This window comes from Mixophyes fleayi, chromosome 3, assembly GCF_038048845.1.
Source record: "Mixophyes fleayi isolate aMixFle1 chromosome 3, aMixFle1.hap1, whole genome shotgun sequence".
Taxonomy (NCBI): Eukaryota; Metazoa; Chordata; class Amphibia; order Anura; family Limnodynastidae; genus Mixophyes; species Mixophyes fleayi.
The window spans coordinates 102430266-102452035 of record NC_134404.1 but is presented as its reverse complement, the minus strand read 5'-3'; the positions used below and the strand labels follow the sequence as shown (position 1 = coordinate 102452035).

Sequence of the window (21770 nt, the reverse complement as noted above, 5' to 3'; positions counted from 1 at the left end):
TTAAATTTAAATGCATAAGCAACTGCATGATTCACCAATTATAAATAAGAATATTGCACATTAAAACAATGGGATTGGACAATGGAATTCAGACCAGTGACTTAATTAACAATGCAAATCATTTGTAAATTCATTTTGTGTGGTCTATCAGGTTTGAAAGGTCTATGCTTACAATAAGTCCTAGTTATATATTACTTTCAGTGCTGTTAAAATGTGGTTCTATTTCACCTGTCATATTGCATTGCTTTGATGTCAGTTATCATTTTGCAGGTACTATAATACATAAAATAGTGACAAATAGAAGTTTTACAACACATATCATATTGGGTTCAGCAGAAGTTACTGTACAGTACAAAGGGAAAAGCTTGATTTTGATAAAAGTTGATGTAAAATACTATGGATAAGAAGAAGTGATGAACTACGTTGTAGCAAAATGTTGTGCAAAGTGACTTTCACATTAGAATAGGTTGCTTTGCAGAGTTGCAGAGATACATTGATGCAATTTTCAAATTTCACTTTTGCTTTGGTGTTTTGTCCAGTGCCATTCTGCTCTGTATTTGTAAGTTTGCATTCTGCACAATTTGTAATGTAACATGGTTATTTGAGTAACCCTTTTCATGGGAGATAATGGTTCTCCCAGTAAAAAACAAAAAAGCTTTTTCTTTGCCCTAATTCAACTGCCTGACTTTCATTTTTGCAAAGGAGAAAAATAGTCTTTTTGCATGCATTTCAAAAGCATTGACTGCACGGGAGAAAGCCTATTCAATAAATTGTATGCGATGCCTCCTCTCACCAGCAGGTAACTTCTCCAGAAACCCGCTAACCATCTGAGGCTGGTGAGTAAATTGTCACCAACTGTAACATAGTGGGATTCAAGCTCAAATGTATTTTAACTCCACTATATTCTATATAAAATCAGGCAGCGTGTACTTGCACTGCCAAATCCACAACAAGCCCTAGTCTTCAACAAGGCTGTGGTCAGGGGGGTAGGAACGAAAATTTTCATGGAGGGGAAAAGGCCAAGGACTATTATAGGGCTTTTTCTTGCGTTTGGTATCTTGTTTTACGACAGTTTTAACAGTGACTGTAGATATACAAAGACTCCTATCCTATCCTATGTTAATTTTTGTCAGTGTTTCCGAGGTTGGCCAACCCTAGTTTTATTGTTTATTTCACTATAAAAATGTATTTATACATTATTAAACACATATTATTATTATTAACATTAACTACCAATTAGTACAATAGCTGATAGAAAGATAGATAAATTCAATCATCTTAAAAATGAAAAATTTTCATAGTCTTTCACCTAGGGCCTGATTTATTAAGGATCTTAACTTGAGAAACTTCTTATTTCAGTCTCCTTGACAAATCCATGTTACAATGCAAGGGGTGCAAATTAGTATTCTGTTTTGCACATAAGTTAAATACTGACTGTTTTTTCATGTAGCACACAAACACTTGATAGCTTATTTGTACACTGAAATTTAAAGTTGATATTTGTGTGCTACATGAAAAAACAGTCAGTATTTTAACTTATGTGCAAAACAGAAAACTAATTTGCACCCCTTGCATTGTAACATGGTTTTGTCCAGGAGACTGAAATAAGAAGTTTCTCAAGTTAAGATCCTTAATGAATCAGACCCCTAGTGTTTATTCAGGTTTCATTGGCAGCCTAATCTCATTTGATTGGGAGTATTTTTAAATATATAGTCACTGGTTATGGTATGTGCTATAAATTTAAATTGCTATAGCACAAAATTCAGGGTAAAAGTAAAGTGAATAGTTGTTCATCATCTGGGGCAGCACGATGGCTTAGTGGTTAGCACTGTTGCCTCACAGCACTGGGGTCATGAGTTCGATTCCTGGACATGGCCTTATCTGTGTGGAGTTTGTTTGCTCTCCCTGTGTTTGTGTGGGTTTCCTCCAGGTGCTCCGGTTTCCTCCCACACTCCCAAAACATAATAGAAGGTTAATTGGCTACTATCAAGTTGACCCTAGTCTGTGTTTCTGTCTTTGTGTGTTAGGAAATTTAGACTGTAAGCTCCAATGGGGCAGGAACTGATGTGAGTGATTTCTCTGTACAGCGCTACGGAAATAGTGGCGATATATAAATGATGATCATCATCAATACAGGTTATTTATTAAATGTTTATGAACGGACACTTAGAGTTTTTTAAATAGACAAATCAATCAATCTGTATTAAATGTTTATAAAAGAACATTTGTTAGTTATACTAAGACAATTTATAATTTAAAAAGTTTCACAAGTTTAGAGCAGATACTACGACTTCATCCCCATTTTCATTTCATTCATCCCCATTCACTTTTTGGTAGAAGTTCATGGTGGGGCAAAACACAGTCTTTACCCACCTAACATAAATCATGGGGGGGAAATACACCCTCTCCCCCCCCCAAGTCCTACACCCTTGGCTGTGGTCTATGGTGCTATGGACTGCACATTCTCAGAAAAGGTCCTGAGAAAAGAAGGGGGCTGGGTAATAAGAATAGCATTGTCATGATCCTGCGCACAATTTGCTATGTTGGCCCTGATCCAGCATATCAAAATATGCAAGACCTGACAAGATGGCAGTTCCACAAACACAAATGAACATTTCAATTATACATGTAGAGCTTTGTCCTCGCTAATGGTGATGGTAAGCTGATTATTATGAACGAGTTGATCATTCTGTGACTGAAGCTGCACCTGGTAACAATCGCTAAGTAAAATTGTAAATTCTCAGTCATAATTTTGTAATAATTTAATGAAATTCCAAGCAAACCATAGCTATAGCTATTATTATCTAGTTTCTTCCACTATCAAATGTTCAAAAAGATATGCACACTCAATAATCACTCCGTTTTGTGTACATGTTGTTTTTTAATTGACCGTGAAAGTGGATTAAGGATTACCTAAACCAGATACTAGATCCCGGACAATTCTAGTTGAACAGAGGCAGAGTTAGTTGACTCGTTAAATTTGATTGTGTTCATATTTTTTACAGTAATACAGTGAGTGACCTAGAAAGACCTTGAAGTATCAGCAACTGATAGTCTTACAATCTCTAATATTGCTGCTAATTACAGTTTAGATTCAAGGGTTAGTTACTTTACAATGTAAGCTTCTCAATTTTAAAGCCAAATGTCATTTATCTTCTATTTTTAAACACAATTAAATATGCACTTTAGAAATATAGATTTCACTAGTAATTGATGTTAATTCCCTAGTTTTTATTTACGGTATACACATGATAAAATGTAAAAAAAAATAATGAAAAGCTATTTTGTAATGATTGACTAGGTGAGAAAAATGTATGTAAATGTATGTAATTAATTTGTTGTAAGATGCCTCATTCAAATGTTACAGAGGAACCCTGATTTATTGGGAGGAGGTTAGTGATAGGTTGCAGTGAGGAGGAAGTTAGGGATAGGTTGCAAGGTGGGGGATGTAAGACTTAGGTAACAAAGAGGGGGTAAGGTTTAGGCTACAGTGAACAGAAGGTTGAGTTAGGCTTAGGTGATGGTGTGGTTATAGATTGGCTAAGAGGAGGAGGAAGTAGGTAGAATTAGGCTGTGGGGCAGGCTTGGGTTAGTCTGTATGAAGAGGGAAGTTAGAAGTAGGTTTCAGGGTGTTAAGATTAGGCTACAGAAGCCGTAAAAAATTAGGTTTATAAGAAGCGGATGAGGTGTTTAGGTAAAGGGGCGTAGTATTTACCTGCAGAATGGAGACTTTTTCTACATTTCAGCAATAGCTTGCAGAACTAATGTGACTAGACTTATAATTATGAAGAATTTAGTTTGAAACATTAAAAACCAAGTGTAGGGGTTCCATATGTCCCATGTTTTCCCCAGGGCAGTCCCTGCTTTTAGCACAAAATACTTCTATTCCTTTAGTGTAGGTCTGTTTTCTGGGGTTATATTGAGGGACCAAAGATGAACAGTGTGCTTACACATTCCAAGCTCTGGGTTTTCATCATATTTACCTATTCATATACTTATAAAGTGTGTGTGTAACTTAAATTAACTTGCTTAAAATGTCAAATTTGAATGCATTCCTGTATTTGAAACCTGAAATGGGTGATTTCTATTCCCATGTGATAAGTTTGTATAACAACATATAAATTGTGATAGAGGTTTATTGCATATGACATATAGCTACTCATTTTATTCATTTCTTTTATACATTCATTTATACATTTTGTCATGTATAGGATACACTATACAGACCTTTTTGTTTAATCCTCAGTACTTAAAAGAAATCACCATAAACTGTAATGTGTATTAATGTGCCAATTATATTGTTTAAATTACCTTGTAGTTTATTTCTGCATAGATGGTGAATTAGGTTTATTTTTCTGTATGTACTTGCATTTTGTCATCTAGAATCCTTTTAAACCAATGTAAGATGCAATTACTGCACTAGGGTATTGATCTGGAAAGCAGAGATTAGTTTTAATGAATTTTGTTGCTGGTGTACAGTTAAACAGTAATGGTGCCATGTTGTACTTTACACAAGATTGAGCAGTTGGCTATACAGGACCTTGCACTGTTTGTCAGCCATGGCATGTTTCCTAAGTTTAGTAAGCATCCTGTGTCTCTGGGGATTATGCTAGAAATGAACAGCTGGTGTACTTATCATTTTAAATCACATACTAAAAAGATCAGATTTAAATGCTAGAACATTAATACAGATGCTAAAAATAAACATTTATCAAAATTGATAGGCAGCTGAGCATCAAATAATATATTTTGAGTTTTCATATATAATGTTAAAACATACAGTTGTAAATAGATGATATGTTATATGCATTTTAATAAGTCAAAGGGGGTAGTCTGTATAAATGTAAGTGGCCTAAACATCGAGGGGTTCATTGAGGTGAATGGAATGCATGTAGAAAAAGATGCATGCAAGTAAAACGTGTATATGTTGAGTTGGACACATCTCAAGAAGTTTCCAGGGCAAAGTAACATGTGCTTCAAACATAGTGTAGAGTTGTGGCATGACACTGCTAGTAGTAAATGCTAAAAAAAAGCATGCAAGAGTCTGTTTGGTTCGAGCTTAATAGCTACATTGTATTGCATTTTAACAGGTTTCTAATGTGAACACTGAACCTCAAATGCACATGGCAAACCTTGAATTCCAGCACATTAATGTTTGAAAGGCACAATCACACCTGCTCAAATTCAAAACCATACCATGAGCAAATTTGAGGTCCTTGAACAGTCAAAGCTGATTGAACTTTGAACCGTTTAAAATTATTCAAGTTTGGAAGAGTGGGGAGGGGAGGGAGTCAGGCCCTGTATACTCGTCATTCATAAGGCAGGGCTCTGTCCCCTGCTCAGCATAAGTTTGCCTAATGATCAACATCACTAATTTCTGAGTGCTGATGTGGATGGGTGGATGATGGGACAGGGCTGGAATGATTGGTGAGAAAGAGTGATGTCCCGTGAGCAAATAGCATATTACACATTCTGATTAGCATGCTGCTCCCTCTAGTATCCCTATCTAGTTTCTACCTATAATAGTAGCAATATCATAAATGTTACAAAACAATATTTATATTAGAGATGTTCACTGACCCCCGTATTTTGGTTTTGGTTTTGGATCTGGATTAAGTTCGTGTTTTGGTTTTGGTTTTGGCAAAACCACCCTCGCGTGTTTTGGTTTTGGATCCCAATCTTTTTCTAAACTCCCTATTTTTTTTTGCTAAAATCACATAATTTGGCTCTTTTTTTATTCCTACATTATTATTAACCTCAATAACATTAATTTCCAATCATTTCCAGTAAATTTTTGTAAGTGACAAAAATACTGCTATCCCTACTGTTTCTGTATGAGTAATGGTACTGAGCAATGGCACTGGAGACTGGAGAGTGACAAGAACACTGCTACCCCTGTTCTATGTGAGCCAAAGGCGCTGGATCTCCTGGGGAGGGATGTACTTATGGAATCCAAAACCCGCAAGATCCGACAACGCAACAATGACGTTTTCCCTCGATTCAGATCCGAGGATGCTCGGAGATACCGAGTCGGCTCGCGAGCATACTCGGATCCTCTACTTTCAGGTGGGCTCGGTTTTCTGAGCATCTCTAAAATGATCTTGCAGTGTTCAGCACAATATAGACTATATACTGTAACACACTTCACAGGTGAGCACCCAACGTGAGCAATTAGTATGGATTGAATTTAGTTTTGTGACAAGTACTTTGCACCACTACTCTGCATGATAGAAGGCAAACAAAATCATACAAAGTCAGTTACAGGTAGTGGTAACAATGAACTTTTAACTTTAATATTAATATTATAGGACTTTTAAGTAATGTTTGATTTTAGTGGTCATTCCGCAATGTCTTTTGATGCAAATCAAAACTAATGTTCTTTATTGCTTAAACGATCAAATGTTCTATTTAGTTTATAAATGATCAGGGACTGTTCGCCATATTTATAAATACACTAGAGCATTTCATTGCATTTAAAGGTACATTTAAGTGTTTAAAATGTTTACTGACAGAATGCCTTTAAGTTCAAAATAAATTAATTGTATGCACAGTGCTTGTGGAAAGATTCATCCACTAACAATGCAAAATGAAATTTCATGAACAATGACAGCGGTAAGATGCTAAATCAGCTGTAAATTTCTTCTAATTTAACTGCTTTTGTAGCACTGATGATGAAGGTGTCAAATACAGTAATGGGCTTCTACCATGATACAAAAATTGGCTAAGACTTCTGTGTCTCAGTTTTAGTAGGAGTATGGCAAAGCATGTTGCAATTGTATTAAGAAAAACATAATAATAAATGAGATGGACAAATAATGTAGAATTTCCAGATAAATAAGTTTAACAAGCAGAGTAGAGCAGTTTGGTTGATTATTGTTATGCCATTGTTTTCTATCACATTGAGTCAACTTGATTCCCACCATGGCATGTAAAATAAAAATCAATAAAAAAAACTTTTTGAAAAAACATCAATTTAGTAACTTTGGTTAACATACATGTTAGGTTGCCTTACTATGAAAGTTAATTTAAGGTAATGCATAAGAACACTATTGCACGCCTTTAATATGGTTAATACCAGTTGGCCATAGATGCAGATTAACTGATGGAGACATTTACTTAAATGGCACAGACGGTTATAATGTACTGGGAGAATAAAACAGTGCATCATTAACAGTAGGATTGTATAGAACCCCTGAAATTATGATTTCTATGATTAAATTAATTTCAACATAAGATTTGCAAATGTAATGATGACTATTCACTCCATTGTGTTTTAAACATAACACTTGCTTGACTAGATGTTAACAGAGGAGGGGACACTACCCGTAGCTAGATCTCCAGTTGTTTAGGTAAACAAAGATAGTTTCTGTTAAACAATAGTCTGGTCTACCTGATAATATAGTTATTGATGTATTTTTCTGCATACCTAGAATACACATATTATTATTATTATTATTATCATTATCTTTGACTTATAAGGCACCACAAAGGGTCCGCAGCGCCGTACATTACATATACAGAAAACAGAACCAAGACACAACATGATACAAAAATATATACAAACACAGGTGACAGGGTAAAGCAAATCAGATTTTTTCTGGGACAGATAGTGACAGGGATGGTAGAAATCAGCGAGAAGAAGGTTGAAGCTTAGGAACCAGGGCTAGCGAAGCAGGCCAAGAGGTACAGAGGGTGATGGAATAGTAGAAGGAGCACACAAGGAAAGAGGGCACTGCTCATGAGAGCTTACATCCTAAAGGGAAGGGGGAGACACAAATAAGGTGGTACTAACTTGGGGAGAGAGCCAGGACAAGGAAGTTAGGAGGAGGACTGATAGACGTGAATAAAAAAATGAGTATTAAGGGCACGCTTAAAGCCTTTGAGAGTAGATGCTACCCTGATGGAACGTGGAAGATCGTTCCACAGCAGGGGAGCAGCCCGGGCAAAGTCCTGAAGATGAGAGTGAGAGGAGGTGATCAGTGAAGTAGAGAGGCAGCGGTCACAGGCAGAGTGGAGGGAGTGGGTAGGAGTGTAGGTAGAGACGAGACTGGAGGTGTAGGGAGGGGAAGATTAACTAAGAGCTTTAAAGGTAAGGGTGAGATGTTTAAATTTAATTCTGTAGGGTATGGGGAGTCAATGAGACTGTTGGAGGGAGACTGCAGAGACAGAGCGGCAGGAGAGAAAAATGAGGCGGGCAGCAGCATTGAGGATAGACTTAAGAAGGTCAAGGCGAGAATCAGGTAGGCTAGAGAGAGGGAGTTTACAGTAGTCAAGGCGAGACATAACAAGCGAGTGAACAAGAGTTTTCGTAGCTTCCGTGGTGAGAAAGGGACGTATCTTAGATATATTCCGAAGGTGGAAGTAGCAGGATTTTGAGAGGGATAGAATGTGAGGCTTGAATGAGAGGGAGGAATCAAGTATGACCCCAAGGCATCGGACTTGGGGGACAGAAACGAGGGTAGTGCTATTAACAGAAATAGAGAGGGGTGAGGTGGGAGAGTCCTGAAAGGGGGGAAGACTATAAGCTCGGTCTTGGAAATATTGAGGTTAAGGAAGCATTGGGACATCCAAGATGAGATGGTCGAGAGAAAGGAGGAGACACGAGACAGAAGGGAAGGGGAGAGGTCAGGGGGTGAAAGATAAATTTGGGTATCATCAGCATAGAGGAGGTACTGGAGGCCAAAGGAGCGGATGAGGACACCAAGGGAGGAGGTGTAGAGGGAGAAAAGCAGGGGGCCAACAATTGGAGCCTTGAGGAACGCCAACAGGTAAGGGAAGAGGGGGTGATGTAGAATCATGAGTAGAGACTGAGAAAGAGCGGTTGGTGAGGTAAGAGGAAAACCAGGAGAGGACAGTGTTACATAGGCCTATAGATTTGAGAGTTTGCAAAAAGAGTGCGTGGTCAACGGTGTCGAAGGCAGCAGAGAGGTCAAGAAGGATAAGAAGTGAGTAGTGTCTATTGGATTTAGCAAAGAGAAGGTCATTAGTGACCTTAGTGAGGGCAGTTTCAGTGGAGTGGAGGGGGCGAAAACCAGATTGGAGCGGGTCAAGGAGTGAGTGAGAGGAGAGAAAGGAGGTGAGACATTTGTAGACAACCCATTCAAGGAGTTTGGAGGCAAAAGGAAGAAGCAAAATAGGGCGGTAATTAGAGAGAGAGGCGGGATCAAGGGACGGTTTCTTGAGTATAGGGAAGACAAGAGCATGTTTAAAAGAGGAGGGGAAGATTCCAGAGGAGAGGGATAGGTTGAGAAGGTGTGCAAGGTGGAAACAGGCTTCAAGAGAGAGGGTGCAGAGGAGGTGGAAGGGGATTGGGTCCTGTGTGCAAGTGGAGCAGGGAGAGGAAGAGATAATGGTATGGACTTCATCTACAGATACCGGAGTGAAGGAAGAGAAGGAGGGTGAGCTAGCAGGAGGGGAGGGGAGAAAGGAGATAGCAGCAGCAGAGGAGGTTGAGAAGGGACTGCTGGGAGATGTCATGACGTATAGACTCAATCTTGAAGGTGAAGTGGGTAGCAATGTCAACAGCAGAGAGTGTGGGGGGAGTAGGAGAGGGGGAGGGGAGGGAGTTGAAGGTGGGAAAAAGCTGACGGGGGTTGGAGGATTGGGATGAAATGAGAGCTTTAAAGTAGGAGTCAGGGAATATGAAGCAGTGAGGACAGAAGAGATACCAGATGGGTGTGTTTAAAAAAAAACACAGTTAGATGAGACAGTGACGTCAGGCATGCTTGGAAGGCAATAGTATAACATAAGGCATAATACAAGGTGCATTGAGCTGTTCAAGCTCAAGCTAAGTGGAGCAACAGTGGGGATTAAAAGTGGGAAGTCATAATACTGCAGCAGGCCTGAATAAGTGTGAGAAACAGTTCAGCAGGGAGTGTCCAGGCAGTTAACAATCCAGGTGGTGAAGGATATCAGAGCTCAGGGCTGACTGTTGAATGTTGTCCTCATGTAGCAGTGTTTGCAGGTAAAAGGTTCCTTTCCTGTTCCCCTCCTGTTCTCCTCTTTTATATCTCTAACTGTACTAAATAAATTAGTTAATACACTTGTAAGAATCTCACTTAGAAGAATTCTCAATAGCTAACAGCCTCATAGGCTTAAACAGCCTAAGACTGCTGTTTAAATAGGTTCAAATAGCCATGTGACCACTTTCATGAGTTAACTCCCACTAATCACACACTACAAACAAAGTAATAAAATACTTAAACAAACAAATAGAGGGTAACCATGCCATATAACTTCAATATCTGCACAATTGATCTTTTACAGATAGCTTGAGCAGTGGCTGAATGAGATATTCACCATATATCTACAATATCTTCACAATTGATCTTTAACAGATAGCTTGAGCAGTGGCTGAATGAGATATTTACCATATAACTACAATATCTGCACAATTGATCTTTTACAGGTAGCTTGAGCAGTGGCTGAATGAGATATTTATCTGTGGATGAGAGAGAGGAGAGATTAGAATACTCAAATAATACACTCTTATCAGATGTAGAATATCTCTTGTTTATCTCTAACTGTACTAACTAAATTAGTTAATACATTTGTAAGAATCTCACTTAGAAGAACTCTCACTAGCTAACAGCCTCAAGACTTACTCTTTTGGCATAAGTAAACAATAGGAAGCCCTAGTAATAGCATGAATACCTCATCTACAGTGTAATAGATAATATGACACAATCTCATATATTACCAATCTTAAAGCTAATTTTCAAACAAAGTGTGGGGGTGAGCTCAGACATGCTATGGGAATGAAACCACACATACTGAATACACAGTCATAATGTGTGCTAGGGCAGACACTCTAGGGGGACATGGGGATAAAAAGTACATGTTCAACAGTATCATGACATACAGTATGCATGAGACATAATTGACCTTTTTTAGTGCCTCTGTCACTAAAGTGGGTGTGGTACGGCTTAACAGTGTTTACTACACTGACAGCACTTACCACGGCATCTTCAGTCTGGGCGGCTGAAGATGTTCAAAATCAAGCAAAGAAGACTTCTAAATATGTGTGTATCTCACACCTGGCAGACATTTAAATTTTGAATGATGTATCAGTTAAAATTTACTAAACACAGAGGGTCTAACCCACTGTTTCCCAACTCCAGTCCTCTGGGACCCCTAACAGTGCAGGTTTTCCAGATCACAAGTGAAATAATTATTACAACTGTGGATCTTTCAAAATGTGTCAGTTAGTAATGAATACACCTGAGCTCCAGCAAAGATATATGGAAAATATGCACTGTTAGGGGTCCCTGAGGACTGGAGTTGGGAAACACTGGTCTAACTTGTGCTTAGCAAATTTTTATTTAAAATTGTTGGGGATTTGTGGTCCTCTCAGAGGTTGAAGTGCAAAACATTCCTTGCTGTTTTCAGGAGCAAACATTTCCTCATAGGCTAATCTCTGATATCCCTACCCAGTTAAAGTGATTGGTGCTAGATCTACCTATAGATAGACCGCTGGTAGTAACTAGTACTGGTCTTTGGCTGCATAAGAAGAGCAAGGCACATAGTTCTTCACTTAGTGGTTCCTTTTGCAGGGCTGGTGCTAGGGTCCTTGGCGCCCTAGGCACATTTTCAAAATCGGCGCCCCCTGCCCCATTTTCAAAATCGGTGCCCCCCCTCCGGCTTTTCTTACCTTAACTTGCCTCCTCTCTGCTCCGTCTGCTCCCCTCCACTCACTGACACTGTCGGGCTATGATGATGATGTCACGGCCCGACAGTCAGTAAGTGGAGGGGAGGAGACGGAGCAGAGAGGCGGCGGTGATGATCAATAGTCTCTCCCCCCCTCCCTGTGGATGTATCTGAAGCTGTGCAGTGGCCGTGAAAGGTATGGTCAGCGGTCGCCGCACAGTTTTAAAGAAATGTTTAATCTGTGGCGCCCTCCAGGCGCCCTCCAGAGCCCGGCGCCCTAGGCAACTGCCTAACCTTGCCTAATGGGAGCACCGGGCCTGTCCTTTTGATAACAAATGTAGGTTATTATAAAATCTGGCTATGCCCCAGAAGCTTGACTTGGAAAGTGTCTTTTGTTTTAAGTATAATGAAAAGAGCACTTATTGCTACACAGTGAAGGTAGCCATTCTGTGGGCTGAGCCAATATTTATGATAATGTAGTCTCTCATTTCACTATTGACATCACTGCAGTGCTTAATGATAAATATTCACTGATTCACTGATTGATACAATGCATTCCAGTCCAGCCCACAAAAAAGGGCTTCCTTTGCATTGTGTATGTGACAGATGGGCTGATGTATCATCATTCTTTCCTATCACTGAATTGATATATGTCAGATGAAATCTCCAGCTCACCATTAGATAGGTTGGAAAAAATATTTGTTCATATTTTCAGAAGAGAACAGAGAACAGTTAATTACAATATTTTTTATCATATTTTTACTATCAATTGTGGGTAATCATTCAAGTTACACTAAATTTTGCAGCTAAGAGTTCCACATTAATACAGAAATACAATTATTTTCAGTGGTATAAATTTTTGCTTCCTTTTAAGGGCAGAGTAGTTTTGCCAGTAGTCAGTTCATACTAATGTCTGGATTACCCACTACAAATTACTTCTCATCGATGCCAAGTTATCAAATTGTGGACCTTTTTGCTTATGTGTCTATGAATATAATGTTCAATAATGACACATGTTTATACATGATATTTTTTTGCTTTATTATATTAGTAACTGTTTTAAATAACAATCAAATATGTATTTAATTATGGTCAATACCGGTATGATCATGATGTTTTAAATAAATATTATAATATTAATATAAAATCTAAAACTGCATTACTGGTATGTATGAATTGGGGCAAATCTAGACATTTATGGGCCCCATATGCAAGATTTGTAAAGACCCAAATGTACCTCCCAAGAATGGAAAAAAACAAGTACACATGGGGAACAGCAGGGGGTCTCATAGCAGCTGCGCCCCCTGCTACTTTGATAGTTATGTCTTTTTGTATGAATATGAATTAATAGGCAGATAAAGTGTACTTGACATTCAAGAATTTGACCGTCTACCAAGAAGTGCCAGTATGGCTTATCTGGAGCACAAATCACACAGTGCTGGCTGTAAAGTTTCAACCTTCATTATGAATTTGATCTTAGTATCAATCTTGTCTCAATTCACAATTCAATAAGCTGTCTTTCTTGATTCAGCAATCTTGTTTTGGATTTCTAGTTTTATGTATGAGACATCACTAAAACTTTTCTTTTTTTTTCTTTCCTCTTTCCTTTTAGATGGGGAGAAAACGAAAATTTAGTTCTTTGGAGATATCACTCATTGTGATGTTTATTTTAGTCTCAATTATAACAATAGTTTTTGCAACAGGAGAACCAGGAGTCAAGCAAATGGGTAATGAACTGTCTGAAGCAGAATAGCTATTGTGCATGCAAACTAATGACATGAACTTTTCTACACACTGTTAGAAATTTACAATCAAGAAACTTGCTGTGCTTCCTTTTGATTTTCTTTGCTGATTTATATTAATTTAAATGTTTAATACACAGCAGCATTTTCATTTTTGTTGGCATAGTAGCAATATGACGCCAAAATAATTGAGAGCCAACCATGGTGTATTTTATCTATTACTAACTGAAGATTGGTGAAATAATACATAGGGTATAAAATTTCAATGCCCCCATTGCAAGCTTCCCATTTGCCATGAAGTTACAGTATAGCCTTGCATCGAGGGTTTCCTAAGGATAGAAATTCAATAACTTGTCTGAGAAAGGTTAGTTTTGAACTGGTTCTTTAAATCGACCGTAAAGTTTAAAAATTTAGAAAGTTAGGAAATTCTCAAACTAAAAGTCTTGACCTTGTTTGAGCTGGTTCCATCATGTACGAGCCAGTTTAAATATATTAATGCATAATGGCTACATTGTATAGTATCTTCAACAGTTATCCATGTTCGGTTTTCTGTTCAATTGAAACACTGTTAAAATGCTATCAAACAAAGCCACATTAGCGTGAAAAGCCACAACAACTTTTTAAGAACTATGAACTACAAACAGTGAGCAAGAACTTAGAAAGAACTTAGAACTTAGAAATTCAAACCTTAAATTTCAAACTCAAACACAGCAATATTTGCTGTTCAAATTGAAAAACTATTAAAAGTACTATAAAACAGCCATTTTAGCATATTTTAAGACACAAACACTACGATCATGAGTTGCAAACTTACAACAGCAAAAATTAGCTGGTTCGAATTCACGATCGTACTGTGAAAAATTCAAGACCCTCAAACCTGCCAAATCTGAATTAATTTCGAATTGGCTCAATTATACAAATATCTGTACCTGTGGATCCTAGATAACATATAGTGTACCAAAATGTATTGACAAGTTTTCATTTTATTTTCATTTCAAATCATTGAGAACATAGGGTTGTATTTATTTAATGGCTAAAATCACTAAGGTTGGCAGTGTTTTGGCTGGTGATAAGGCTTCACTCTATACATCACTGGGGTACCACTGGTGGTAATTAGATTTGCTGGGTCTCACCAACGATAGCTTCCCAAGGCAAAACAGGAAGAAGCCTATTTAACCAGTAACGTGGCGGCACGAATACCGCAGCAATCCTTGTTCTGTTATCACCATAATTATTATTATTATCTTTTATTTACACAAGGCTTCCACAGCAATGTACATAAGGGATAGAACATACTTTTTTGGAAAAAAAAATGACATAAGTGCATACAGATGATAACAATAGGTACAGATAAGCAGAATAATAAACACATGGATGCAATTAACAGAACAAATCGCATGTCATACTAAAACAATTCAGCATAAATCAGAGACATATCAGGCGAGCAGGGTCACATACTAGCATATCGTAAGTTAACTTTTAACAATCCGCACTATTATTGCTGAGACAGCTGACTATCGCTCAGCTGTTCCAACTATATTTTATTGATAAATCATGGCGACAGGTGATTTTCTATTGCTGCACATTAATAAAAAGGTCCCATAGATTTACATTTTTTTCTGTATTTGACTCCACAAACTTTTTTAAAAATGACAAAACTTTCTTTATCTCCATGCAAATAAAATTTCCTCCTGAATTAAACAGATGTCAAGGGTCACTAAAGGTAATATAAGGCAATATGTGTAGTAAACCAAATATTCACATAGCTTAAATTGTGAATGAGGAGAGAGCTGATAACTCACAACCATAGGGAGTTTCTTAACCCTTGTTTTCAAACACAATGCCCACATATTCATTTTTAAATGTCTTCTAACATTTAGACATGAATTAATTCTATATTCTTAGAAATGTAGACATTTAGACTTCCATTGTCTAGACACTTCCTTTAGAGCAAGATAGCGGCATTTATGGAAGAGTAAATGTATGCACAGATAGGGAGGAGTATTTCAGTGGACTAAAGGCGCAATTCTAACCATGAACACTGTATTGTTTACTATTCAAGTAATAATAATGTTCACACAATTGTTTTTCCCTCTATTCACTACATTTTTTAAATTATTTAAAACTATTCCTTAGATAGTGTTAAAAATAAAAATATGAAAAAAAAAACAATTTTTAGGGCAAATGGCGAACATGAACTGTAAGCCTCTAAGGTGAACCTCAAATGCTAATGGGGAATGCGATTTGCGAACAGTGAGTGCAGAGGATGAGTATAAATGTTTGCACTTTAACTATTGGGTATGGTGGGATGCACAAGCATGCAATTAACATATGTATGTTACAGCAACATTTCAATAAATAATTAAATAATGCTAACTAAATTTTAGTAAAAGCTATAACCTTAAGATGCAATTACTAATATAACTAATATCATTATATAAATGTCCAAATGCACCCCCTCCCACCCCCCTAGAGCAAATGATAAATAAATATATTTGTTAATACTTTAACTTGTAGAAAATTTTTCCTTAATTATTTTTCCCTGATGCAGATTTACAAGATAATTTTTAATCATCTCTGTTCCCCCTTATGCTAAGTGTGTGGTTTAAATAAAACAGTGAACGTCTCCCTGTTGTTTCTATTTTTTGATGTGATTAAGTTAATAAATTAGTAGCTCAGAGGGTAGAACTCTTATCTCCTGATACAGTCTGCTTCTTTACTATCAGCTTTCTTGAAATATTTCTGTTGAAGCTAAGAAAACAAGTAGGTTCTAACTGAAATGTAATAATTAAGTTTAATTTATATCTGTTTTTTTATTTGCTTAGTAATAGAAAAAAACCCGCTTGAACCACAGTGCCCGACTATAGATATCAATAACAGGATAGACTGCTATCCAGAACAAGGTGCTTCTGAGGTAAGCATTTCTTTAAGTGATGGCTATCGACTTTCCTATTTGTACTATAGCATTCTGAATTCAGACATTTCCAGATTGATTTGCTTCAGTGGCGGTGAAAACCAGGCAAATTAGTGCCTGGTTTTTGGTGACAGGGCAAACAACAGAAAACTTGTGGTGTCCTACAACCTAAAAGGCAGGGCCACATGGCCTACTGCAACCCTTATTCAATACATATTACTTCATTTTCAATGCGCACAGGGAGGCTGATGCAGAGTTGGTCACAAAATAGGAGTAAATTAAAAAGAACACTGAAAACTTCTTGAGAGAGGTCTCTTCCAAGTAGAACTGTGCCTAGGATGGAAGGGAGGTGGTAAAATTACTAACCTACTAATACTTTAGAACCACCCTTTCAATAAAACAAACTTGACTATTTTTCTACAAAAATACTGCTTAGTTTATTTATGGATAAATAAGTTGTGAGAGTAAGGGGATGTTGGGACTGCCTTTATTACATGTTGCTTTTTGTCTGTTTAAACATTTTCATTTTATTGCTTGGAGTATGCCTAGAAATGCACTTTTCCACAGAAATGCAAAGGAAGGTACTGCCAATCTGGTGAAGGGTATATAGTGGAACTCCATTCTCTGGTGGCTAGTGTAATGCAGACCTCCAAACTGGTGACTTGTGTACTGCAGACCTTATAACCCACCCCATGAACTATATTAATTCCCCATGTTGTACTCACCATCCTCCCTGCTCTGTTGCTTGCTCGTTGCTAGGGTGAAGAGCTGCCAGAAGCTCTCAGTAATAGTTAGCAGACTGCTCTCTGTACTGATTTGTTCATAATATCAAACAGGAAACTGAAAGGTTGTCATACTGACATCATTTTCTTATAGTCTTTTCCAGGCAATGTATATCATAGATGTCTGTGCAATCAGCATACATGGCATAGATTTCAATGCTGTGCTATTCCTCAGACAGTATTATTATATTGCATTTCTTTAGTGGGCAAGCCCTATAGTGAGTGACTGTTACTGTGTGGATTTACACTGTCCTGTCACAAGGTTTAGAAAATGGGAAAAAACATAACAAAAGACAGTAATTGAGGACCTGATTAGACAGATACAATTAAGGATAACTGTATACATGTTTTTGTTACAAATGCAGATATACAGAAATGCAAGAAACCTTAAAAATATCCAATACTATTTGTGATAAAGCACGGCATTCACTGGAGTCTCACAGAGCTTTGCTGACCTGTTTTACTGTTTATTGGCAGTTTACAGGATGGCTTAAACAGTTTCAGTGGTGTTTACAGCAGATATATCCAGTAAAACATCAGAATTCACCCGCAACCCTACGTCTTGCAATACAGAAGTTCCCTCACTACCAGTCGGCCACTAACTGGCATCGGTTGCCTCGCCAGCAATTTCAAACAGTATTTTTATCCTCCACCCCAGCACTACAAAGCAATTACCACACAACAAACCAATTGATACACCCATGTGCTACACCTGTGTGTGTGTGGTAGCAGAAGTACCCAGAGGGAATTTATCCCTGTCTGCAGTCTGCTCCTGCAGACTAGCTGGATTTTTACCTGTTTCCTTCTAGCAGTGATGTGATAAATAAGACCCTTTGCGACATATTATAAAATATTTTAGTGTCCATCTATTCCCTGTCCGGTTCTTTGTGTGTTAAATACATCCCTAGTATATATTAGAGATGTTCACTGATCTCCATGTTTGGTTTTGGTTTTGGCAAAACCGCCCTCGCGTGTTTTGGATTTGGTTTTGGATCTGTATTTTTTAGAAAAATAGCTAAAATATGCTAAAATAATAATTTTGCTCTTTTTTTGTTCCTACATTATTATTAACCTCAATAACACTAATTGCCATTAATTTCCAGTCAATTTTGACCACCTCAGAGGTCACAATATTATTTTCATCAACTTTTGGACAAAGACTGCAGCAAGCTGGCTGGATGCTAAGCGACAGAGTAAAGACACAAACACACGGCAGTTTATAGCACATCTAGGAAACTTTGCCACACAGCAGTGGCAAAAATGAAAAGTGGTGCAAGATGGAATTGTCTTTTGCTTCACAGATGACTACTTTGAATCGTTGCAGCACCTTGCACAGCATGGAAAGTATTCTCCACTGCGCTGGACTAAAATACATTCACCACCTTTTCCAATGTCATGACTTGTGGAGTAAGCATGGATGACTTTTCGATGTTCCTCCATCCTCACAAGCATATCAAGTGTGGAATTCCACCTTGTTACCACCTCTTGTTTCAGTTGGTGGCTGGGCAAAATAAAATATTCTTGCAGCTGCTGCAATTGTCTACATGCTGTTGCAGAATGCTAAAAATGTACAGAATTTTTTTGGGCCACAGACAGCATCTCCTGCAAATCCCTGTCATTTTTCAAAAAGCTCTGTACCACCAAGTAGATTGTGTGAACAAATCAGGGAATGTGATGGATTTTATCCAGCTATAGTGCTCTCACAAAATTGGTGGTGTTGTCATAAATGACATATCCTCAGGTGAGTCCAAATGGGATAAGCCATGTTGCAATGTCACCCCTTAGTTTTTCAAACAGGTTGTCATCGGTATGCCTCTTAGTGAAGCCGCTGATACACAGCGTAGCCTGCATCAGAATAATATGGCGTTGTTGGGTACATGCTGCTGCAATTCACCAATCCAGTGGGCTGTCACAGTCATATAATCTTTTTTTGCCCAGTTCCGCTTGTCCACATATCTGTGTAAGAGTACAGTGGTTAGAAGGGAATTTTGTAGCCAATAATTACATTTTATGGACCCTTCTTGCAGAGGTGAGGAATTGCTTTTCTAGTAAAATGGTGTCATAATCGAATTTGGTAGCGGGGACACAGGACCTCAATTAACTGTCTGAAACCAGCTACATTAATTGTGGATATTGGACGCAGATCTAATACTAGCATAGTCACCCTGGCGTCTGTGATCCGCTTTGTAACTGGGTGAGAGCTTTCATACTTGCTTCCTCTTGCAAACGATTGTTTAACAGTTAATTGTTGTAAACTACTAGTAGTCTTCTTCTTGGTCTACTTCTGGGTTGAAGATCCACCCCCAGCAGCAGCAGCAGCGGGACTACCACTCAAGAAATCTTCAAAGTAATACTGGATAGGGGAAAAGTCATCTAGTCTTAGCAACTTGGATGCAGGACTAACTTCGATCTCTAGTGAAGATATTGATGAGGAAGGTGTTGTCGGTGTGGCTTTACAAACGCTACAAATGTCTAGACAACTGTTGTCAGGATTGGGTAAAAATAATTGCACGCATAAGAGGTGTATATTTTGGCCTTATACCCAGGCATGACAATGGCCTTCATCTAATCACTGGCAAGAACTGCTTCCACTGGTGCAGGACTTACACATAAACATCATCCTCATCATTATCTTCATCAACATCCTCATTAGTGCCGTCGTCAACTAAACAAATGTCCCCCTCATCCTGTTGCAAATACAAGTAGTATCCTACATTTGTGTATCACCGGCTACACTAAGGGGCATTTCGCTGACAACCTGTTTAAAAAACTAAGGGATGTCAATGCAACATGGCTTATCCCACTTGGACTCTCCTGAGGATATGTCATTTGTGATAATGTCACCAATATTGTGAGAGCATTACAGTGGGGAGAATGCCATAACATTCCCTGTTTTGTTCACACAATCAACTTGGTGGTGCAGAGATTTTTAAAGATTAACAGTGACATGCAGGAGATGCTGTCTGTGTCCCAAAATAATTTGGGTTATTTTCCTCATTCTGCAGCAGAATGTAGGAGAGTTCAGACACTGTTAGCTTGAGTCAAGTGATTCCCCTAATTAGACTTTTGGAAATGCAGCTAGAGAAGTTGAAGGAAGAGATGAAACTAAGCAATTCTGCTAACTATGTACGATTTGTAGATCAAGTACTTTATTCGCTTCGCCAGGATCCGAGAGTTATCAACATCTTGAAATTGGATCACTTCATTTTGGCAACTGTGCATGTCTTCTCTTTCTTTCCAGCTGACCCAGATCTCTAGAGATGCGATGAGCTTCTAGTCAGCAAACTGACAGCTCAAGTGGTACATGACACAACGACTCATCCTTCCTCAGATTCTTTGGCAACTGCTGCTAGGAAAATCTTAGCTTTCCAAAGACATACAGTGGTGATGCAGATGAGTCAGCACAACATTTCGACAGTTGATCTGGTCTAAAGAATTGGCCAAAAATCGTGACATCTCTGTTGTAAAATGAACTACAAATTCCACGTGAAAGGCCATTACCGGCAATTACATCAAAGTACAGAGACTTCTGTAATGGTGGATTCCAGCGGGGATGAGTTAGTATTGTGTGATGATGATGTATACACTCATGCTGGTGAGGATGACGACAGTGTAGATTGCAGGTGCTGAAATCTAGCTGAGAGAAGGGAGCTAGCTGATGCTTTTATGCTTGGTAATATTTTGGGTAGAATGGCATGTTGGCAATTTTAAGTTTTTCTACAGTAAACTTTCTGACTTAAAAACACTGTGCACTTTGCATTTTTCTTGTGTTTGGAAGATGAAAAGGGATCATCATTTCGTGTATTTCTAATGAACAGCAATGCAATGGGCAAGTATTAGAAATAATATCAATAGTTTAGTATCTGTTATCTGTGGTCTGCTGTGTTTATTTAATATTTTTTGATACAACATATACCAAATTGCACTGCTTCTTATCTCCCCAACCTCATCTTTACTCATACTCCTTCTCGCCCTCTACCGTCTTCCAATGACTGCCGCCTCACCTCACACCTGATCACCACCTCTTACTCACGCATTCAAAAATTTCTCCCGTGCTACCCCCATTCTCTGGAACAATGTCTCCAGTTCCATTAGTCTTTCCCCCAGCCTGCCTAACTTCAAATGCTCCCTCAAAGCCTATCTGTTCAGATTAGCCTATCCTTCCTCCATCTAATCCTTTTCACTATCCTTCCAAACTCACCATACTCTGTCTCCGCCTAACTCTTCCTCCGCTCCTTCTCTCTCACAATTATCTCTTCCCTTTCAATATTTGTCCACATCCTATCTTCCCTCTCTGTGTCTTTTGTCAGTGTCCCTTAGATTGTAAGCTTCCTTGAGCAGGGCCCTCCATCCTCATGTCCTCTTTCTCCTGTTTACCTTTGCCCTGCCCCCCCCCCCTATTTTCTCCTTTTCGTCACTCTACTCCTGCCTCTGTCTCTCCTTTTCTCCGTTGCCTTTACTTCTCTATCTCTGCCCTGATCCTTTTTGTGATGCCCACACTTGTGGGCACAGGTACAGCCTCCTTTCTTCAATCTCCATCTCCCTCCCTACTCTATCTGTGCACTGGTAGTCACTTTTACCTCTGTGCCTGTGTACCTGCTCTCTGCTAAGTTTGTAATTTTGTACTTTTTGTACTTATTGCACGTTGTCTTTGTACTGCCCGTATTGCTGTGTACTGTTACCCTG

General features: G+C 38.4%; 1 protein-coding gene across 2 annotated transcripts in view; it reads left to right on the top strand.

Annotated features, from left to right (window-relative positions):
* Nucleotides 1-21770, top strand: part of SI (sucrase-isomaltase) — a 209472-nt gene that overhangs the window by 30250 nt on the left and 157452 nt on the right. For both annotated transcript variants that reach the window (XM_075202075.1, XM_075202076.1), the window contains exons 3-4: nucleotides 13259-13373; nucleotides 16214-16302. In XM_075202075.1, the coding sequence (XP_075058176.1) occupies nucleotides 13259-13373; nucleotides 16214-16302 (204 nt within the window). The remainder of the gene's footprint in view (nucleotides 1-13258; nucleotides 13374-16213; nucleotides 16303-21770) is intronic.